Source organism: Octopus bimaculoides, chromosome 18 (assembly GCF_001194135.2).
Source record: "Octopus bimaculoides isolate UCB-OBI-ISO-001 chromosome 18, ASM119413v2, whole genome shotgun sequence".
Lineage (NCBI taxonomy): Eukaryota > Metazoa > Mollusca > Cephalopoda > Octopoda > Octopodidae > Octopus > Octopus bimaculoides.
Genome location: NC_068998.1, coordinates 31204922 through 31212997, shown reverse-complemented (window position 1 = coordinate 31212997; position 8076 = coordinate 31204922). Strand labels below are relative to the sequence as shown.

Sequence of the window (8076 nt, the reverse complement as noted above, 5' to 3'; positions counted from 1 at the left end):
ACATTGGTACAATTCCCTGCTACCACCGTTCTTCCAGTCCTTCCAAGCCTGTTTCTTTTGTCTAATAGCCCTGTCTACCTCCTTGTTCCACCACCACGTTACTCTGGGTCGAGAGGGGACCTTACACCAGCCACAGATCTGGTCGGTGGCTTTCAACAGGTTGTCCCGCAGAAATCTCCAATTGTCTTCCACGTTGTATGATGCTATATCCCCTTCTATTTCGTCAAATGCTTCAAGTAACTTGTCTCTAAGTCTCTGTCCATTTGCAGGGTCTTCAAGCTTCCACACCCTTCTCCTCCAAGCCGAAAAATTATATTGTGCAATGAATACAATTTTGTAAACTATTAAAGTCAGAGGTGATGTTTTTTTCTGATTTTGAATACAGTTAGGATAATTTGTGTCAGTGTTTACATATTTGTTTTGAGGTTTTTCTCTCTCTCTTCAAATATAACAAGCTTGCTGTAAGTTACAGATGTGCTAATGCCTTTAATTTATGTTTTTAATGCTTAAAGCAAGGAATCAGTTTTCACATTTTGTTTGTTTTTTAATCTAAGCCTACATGCAACTCTGAGAAAAGTATCAGATGATTGTGAGATGCGCTACAAAGAACAGCTAAATCTTCCTTAAATCATACAACTTTTTGCTTGAAATTATTTTCAAAAAAATTTTTTTCCTTCACTGAAAAGGCTTCTCCCATTGTTTTTAAGTGTGTAAACAAAATTGGCCAAAATTGGTCTGGAGTGGGTGGGGGTGCACAGAAGAGGTGGGCATGTGGAAAAACCATAAATTTTTTTTTAATTCTTTTTCATACAAAGTTTATCTGCATCATTTCCAAGACCATGATGCAAGATATAAAGGAAAAAAGAAAGAAAAATAAGGAAAAATCTCCGTCAAAACAGTTTTGTGACATGTAACAAAATAGGCTTTACATAAATGTTTTAAAAATTGCCATAAACAAAGTTTTCTATCCAAGAACCTGAGAAAAAATAGGCAACTGCTATATCATGTTCACTATTAATTTGTGTAATTTGAAGTGGACTATTACCTCAGTTTCAAAGATATGACATCACAAATATGGTTTATTATTCATTTAGGCAAATTAGGGAAGATTTCGACCATTTCAGTGACCATTCAAATTGTCATATTTCCTAAAATATTCATCCAAATTTCACAAATGAGTTATCAAAATGTTTCTTTTTGGATGCTCTTCAAGAAAAAGTATGATAGAAATTACTGTTAAATATTTTCAAAAATTCATAATGATACCTACTATTAAACATATGTAAAAGATACTTACACACAAGTGTGTATACACACATACACAAATAAATATACACCTGATAAACACACATGACTTCATTGTAAAGTGTAAGACAAAAGTATAGCAAGAGAGTTGCAAGAGGGAATCACACAACCTACCACTCTAGACACTAGTGTGAAAGGACACTAAATTTTCTTATTATGCCTGTTTAAGGTCAGGGTACCCAAAAATGTTTCTGTATCAGGTACTTTGCTAGAATGCTGGTTATAAGCAGTGAAGAAGTTGGATAAAATGAAGAGATGAAGATGAATTACAGAAGAATATAAACAAGATATTCATATAACCTGCTTCAAGCTAATTCCATGTAAGCAGGATTTATTACATATAACTGGAAGGTAAACAATAAACAAATTAAAAAACAAAGTCCCCAACATACCTCAGTGGTTCCCAAATCATTTCTTGAAGTTAGTTGGGTAAATGATATTGGATGGTCAGCTTGGATTTTCACAGCTTTCTTTTCTGCTGCCTGCAGTACATGAAATAGTATAAACTCATTTGTTAGTTGAAATACTTATGATAGATCGGTGAAATGTAGAAAGAGAAAGTAAGTGAAGATAGATAAATATATAGAAAGAGAGATACAGAAGTAAATAGGTGGATAAATAGAAAGACAGTTATCTCCATTTTAAATCTGCAGATGATTAGCAATAGCCTGCCAAACATTTTACTGAAACCATAATGTAGACCTAATGGTATTGCTAGTCAAATAAACCATATAGAGAAACTATGAGGAGAGTTAAGACTTGCTTGCATCCCAGCAATCAGGTGGAGCTGAAAGCTGCTAATGAGATCACTTGAGCTTCCATCATAGATGAAGTGTCACAGGTTAGTTTCCACTATACAAAGGCAGTCATTGAAGTCAAATGAACTTCAACCAAGAACTAACAGATATACCTACCACACTTATGAATTTTTAACTTCTATTTCGAAGTTTTGGATGTTCAGGTATCATGTATTTTGAGATATATTGATTCCATCACATATATTATATATATTATATTAGTTAAACAGGAATCTGGTAAAATCTGTGTAGAATGCTGTGCAAAGCTTGTCCACAGTTATTGGCAACCTGATGTCATCATACAGTGGAAATGCTTTTGTTACTGGATATATATACCAGGAATTCCAAAGTATTTGTTGAGTTCATATGAATAGTTAAACAATAGAAACTGGAATGAACAACATTCTTCATTTCGAATCACTACAACTGTTTCAACACAACATATTGATATAAACAGTAAAAATAAAAGATTAGTAAGAAGCATATGTGTGTATATATGAATAGATGCACACACGTGTGTGTGGGTGTGAACAATATACACTACCTTGTAGGTGGGTATATAGAAGAATATATATGTGGTGGCTGGAGAGTTAATATCTTCTCATTTTTTTCTTATTGTTTCAAAAAAGTATATAAAAATTATATGGTAATAAATCAGCTTTAAATAGAAGTTGATTTGTGTGAAGAATGGGACCAGTTTTGTTGTGAGAGACAGATGATAATTTAGATCGTTCACAGAAATAAAGAAACACTTGATAAGCACTGAAAGTTTAGTCTTCACACTTTATCACTTTCTTATCTCTAAATGCTTAATTTTATTCTTCATCCTGTTTAGCATACTCTTCCTTATAATCCGACTATGATGATAGAATTGTAATTTATAGCCAACCTGACCCTATTCTGTTTTGCCTATTTCTCTATTTCTGTATTTTGTATTCTGATTATAATTGTGTTTTTGTCTGTTACTATATTTATGGGCTGGCATGTAAGCTGCTGAAAATAACAAGTCTTTGGATATGTATTATCACACTGAGTAAAATGCTGGTAGAATCTAACAAATGGCTTGTTTAAACAATCACCTGAGGAGGTACATTTTGTACCTTGAATGGATGATTACACAACATGTCCCGTGTGTACCATAGGTGTAAAATGTGTTGAAATAATTGTAGTGGTTTTAAATAAAGATCTTGTTCATTCCATTTTCTATCATTTATCAATTATATATTACATGTGTGTGTGTGTCATCATCATCATTATCATCACTTAACATCTGTTTTCCTTGCTGGCATGGGTTGGATGGTTTTACAGAAGCTGGCAAGCCAGAGAGAGACACACCAAGCTCCAACTGTCTGTTTTGGTATAGTTTCTATGGTTGGATACCCTTCCTAATGCCAACCACTTTAAAGAGAGTACCGGGTGCCTTTTACGTGGCACCAGTATAGGTGCTTTTTATGTGGCACTGTGTATGTGTGTGTGTGTATATACATATATATATATACACACACACACACATTTATGTATTTGCTTTGCAAGACTCCTGATGTGAAACTGTTTGCTGAAACAGATATTGTTATATTTTGGGATGGTCTTTTTTGTTTGCCAAATAAACACACGCACTATATATTTGCTCTTCACTTCAGATTTATTATTGTTCTTATTTTATGCCCTTTGTCTTAAATCTTTTGTCATACATCTTGTGACCTCTTGAGCGACTCTCTATCCCATGTGTCGCTTCCTGTTCTGTTTAGAACATTCTATATATTGTATTTTGAGATGGTCATTTTTTTTTTTTGCCAAATAAACAAACACACTATATATTCATTCTTCACTCACTGTTCTTATTCTAACTCAAATAAATGTAATATGTGGCAATGCTTCCACAAGTAGAAAAGCAATTAATCAGCTAAAGAGAGTAAAGAATCTTGAAATAAAAACCACAAATTTTGTAATTACAGCTACCCAGGGTCTCCTTGTCAAAATAACAGTTTACTCTACCATTTGTCAAGCTGCAAACAAGACCATTTGTCAGTTATTCTTTGAGCAGATGTTTAAACAAGAGACACTTGTAAAGAAGAAGACAAAAAGAAAAACACAAGGGAGATAACAAACATTACAATAATTTGATGCCAAGCAGACATAAGCAAAATGTGATTTACTAAGTGTCCAGTGGTCTAATTTTAAATTCCAAGATATATTTCCTGAAATGAGGACATACAGAAAAAACTGAAGACAATGAAGAAAAAAGAAAGAGAAAAGAAAAGAGAAAAACATAAGAGCATTTAGGAGAATCATTATAAATACATTTCTAGATCAAGATTTTTACCAGATTGACCACTTGGAGGGAGGGTAGGAGGGCATGTGATACAATGAGAGACATTATACTTGTGTGTGAGTGTCTGTGTGTGTTAAACAGTGGGGGGGGGAGCAGAGAGCCAAAGGGGATGTTGACAAATACTATTCATACAAAACAGCTGAACTTGAATATATGTAATATAAACACATAAATACAGACATATATATGTACACACACACACATATACATACTTAGATACAGATGCAGAAAATATGTATAGATACATATACAGACAAGTAGTGTTTATTGTCACATCAATATGGCTGTTCCATATGAATCAACATTACCACTGTTTTTACCCCGGGAGGAGCCTTCTCCTACTGGTTATCAATGCAAACTGCACCTGATATATATTGCAAGCAGGCAAACGAACCCCTACCATCTTCTAGTAGACAACAGGATCACCAGACCATATGGTTTCAGGCTATCTGTGCCCATCATCAGGGGGTGAACACCTGTCCGCTAGAGATAGCAGTCATTCACTCCAGCTCGCAATATATATAAAACCAAGTGATAATCAGCCACTGATCTTGCAGCAAGCAAAGTAGCTGGTTAGAAAATCTCTATAAGAGATGAAAGTAACAATATATACTGGGTGTAGATTGCATCGATAACCAGTTGGAGGAGGCTCCACCTGGAGTTAAAAACAGGAGTAACGTCAATTCCTTTGGAACAGCCATATTGATGTGGCCTACCTAATTTGCTCATCATATACAGACAGTTTTATACACATAAGTGTGAGGCAACTGTTGTTATCATTAGGCCTAACTTATTGTAAAGCAAATACCATCATGAGTGATATCCAAAGTACAGTGGAAAAGGCAAGCCACTGGATTTGGTTAAAAAGCGACAATGAGCAATAGCTAGAATACTGAGTGAAACCCGATAACCAGTTGATCTAGCAAGCATGGTCTCATTTCAGTGACGGGAGGGGGGGGTAGTGCGCAATGGTGCCATTGAGAGAAAAGTCCCAAAACAGCGCACATTCTCTCCTGATGGCCCGTAAACTTGCTAGCATCTGGTATGTGAAGCTTTCAACTGGTAGCACTCGCATCTGCAAATTGTTTACAACATATATATCTATCACATTATATATATATATATATATATATATATATATAAAAGAGAAATTCTGTCTGTTTGTCCCACAAACTGAAAACCAGATACCATCTTTATGATTTTCTTTCCAGGTCTCCTCTATTCTCTCTGCCCATCTCTATTCTCTGTCTGCCTGCCTATCTCATTCTCTACCATGCTACTTCAAAGAGATTCTGTCTCTTGTCTCGCAAGGTGAAACTAAAACCACACACCATCTCTATGATTTTCTTTCTTCTCTATCTGTCTATTTTCCCCTCTCTCCCTTTCTCTCATTCCCTCACTAAAAGAACACACACACACATCAACGTTACATTTCTGTCAAGATACTGAGGCAAGAAAAAAGAACACACACACGCATGTATATATATTCATGTTTCAGTTATTTAATACCGTATCCTCTCTTTCTGTCTGTCTCTCGCTTCCTGTATCTGTACCTCTCTTTTTCTTTATCTGTCTATTTCCCTCTCTTTCTTTATCTCTCTCTTCATTTCTCCCTTTCTTTCTCTCTCCTCCTCTTTCTCTTACCCTCTCTCTCTTTATGTCTCTCTCATTCCGTCATCTATCACTCTTTTTTTCTTTCTGTCTCTCTTTACATCTCTCTCCTTCTGTCACTCACTCTCTTTCTGTCTCTATTTCTATCTCTGATATGTCCCACATTATGACAACGTACCTACATAGTGTGTGTGACTGGTCTGTACGGCATACCTCGCCGACTGACCATGCTTGCTGTGTCTGTCCACTATTTACCAGTAGTGGAACAGCCCACTTCTCACCTGGAGGTGTCTGCCACAACATCTCCCCACTTTGAGATTTTTTGTTTTCTTCCACAGAATTATTTTTCTCTTCAGAATGCTGCAGAATGTCTACATTGTTTACTGGTAGCACTATAACACAAAGCAGCCTAACTAAAATCCTTCACACAAACATATTATTTTTTCTTCCACACAGAATTATTTTTCTCTTCAGAATGCCACAGGTAGTACCAGTCTACATTGTTTACTGGTAGCGCTACTAACACATAGCAACCCAACCTAAATCCTATGAACGGATTTATATTATTTTTCACTGTGAGTAGTTCAGTTTTATCAGACATTGTTTTCTTCAAAATCTTTTTCCAATAGAATTTATATATTTTTCATTATGTGCATGTTATTTTTCACTGTGTGTTGTTCAAATCCTTCTTCAAATTTTTTACTGTATGTAGTTATTGTCTTCTTGCACAGTCTGTCTGTGTTGTGTCTTATCTGTCACTGCGTGTAGTTCAACACCTCATCACCACTGATATGTCCTGTATTATGATGATGTACCTTCATCGTCTGTGTGACTGGCCCATACGGCATACCTCACTGACTGACACTGCTTGCTGTTCTGTCCACTATTTATCAGTAGTGGAACAGCCCACTTCTCACTTGGGGTGTGTCTGCCAAAACAGTCTCTCGGTCTCTTTCTGTCACTGTATCGTATTATCATGTAATAAACAAACAGAACTTCATGTATAAAAATGATCTTTTTCTACTTCAATTATTACATATTTTTCTCTTATAAAAATATTATGCCATTGCCATTACTGCATAGATAAGTAAAATAACACATACAACTCATTATTGTTGTATCATAAACAAACACAAGTTGATGTACAACACTGATCTTACTTCTACTTCAATTATTACATAGTTTTCTCTTCTAAAAATACACACAGACAGGAGGAGTAAATTATACATATAATGATTAACGCCAAATATATAGTGCATGTGCTTTTATTGGCTAAACTGGCAACATGACCATCCTCAAAACTCCACTTGCAAAGACCTGTTGAGGCAAGTGAAATCGAAATCGAACTAAATTCGACGACTGGCACCCATGCCAACGTCGTCTCCTTCATTGAACATGAAACTCGGCTTGTGAAGACCTGTTGGGGCAAGCGAAAGTGAAATCGTGATGGCACCTGTGCCCAGCGTCGCCTTCCTGGCACTTGTGCCGGTGGCATGTGTAAAGACATTTGAGCGAGATCATTGCCAGTGCTGCTGGACTGGCTCTGTGCAGGTGGCACATAAAATACACCACTTTGAGCGTGGCCGTTGCCAGTACCGCCTGACTGGCCTTCGTGCCGGTGGCACATAAAAGCACCCACTACATTCACGGAGTGGTTGGCGTTAGGAAGGGCATCCAGCTGTAGAAACTCTGCCAAATCAAACGACGATGATATAGACATACCTATAGAATTGTACATATATATGTGTGTGTGTGTGTGTATATATATGTATATACAGAGACATATAATTATAGATTCATATAGACATAGCCATATATACATACATAGTTAAAGACCAATATACAAACATAAACATAAGATACATATATTTTTTTGTTTGTTTCAGTCATTTGACTGTGGCCATGCTGGAGCACTGCCATTAGTTGAGCAAATCGACCCCAGGACTTATTCTTTGTAAGACTAATACTTTTTCTATCAGTCTCTAAGTTACAGGGATGTAAACACACCAGCGTCGGTTGTCAAGCGATGTT

The 8076-nt window shown here is 36.1% G+C and overlaps 1 protein-coding gene across 1 annotated transcript in view; it reads right to left on the bottom strand.

The window, feature by feature from the left end:
• The window catches only part of LOC106880484 (coatomer subunit beta), a 191565-nt gene that overhangs the window by 33954 nt on the left and 149535 nt on the right, over nt 1–8076 (bottom strand). Inside the window, exon 17 of the mRNA XM_014930433.2 lies at nt 1698–1787. Coding sequence (XP_014785919.1) covers nt 1698–1787 — 90 coding nt within the window. The remainder of the gene's footprint in view (nt 1–1697; nt 1788–8076) is intronic.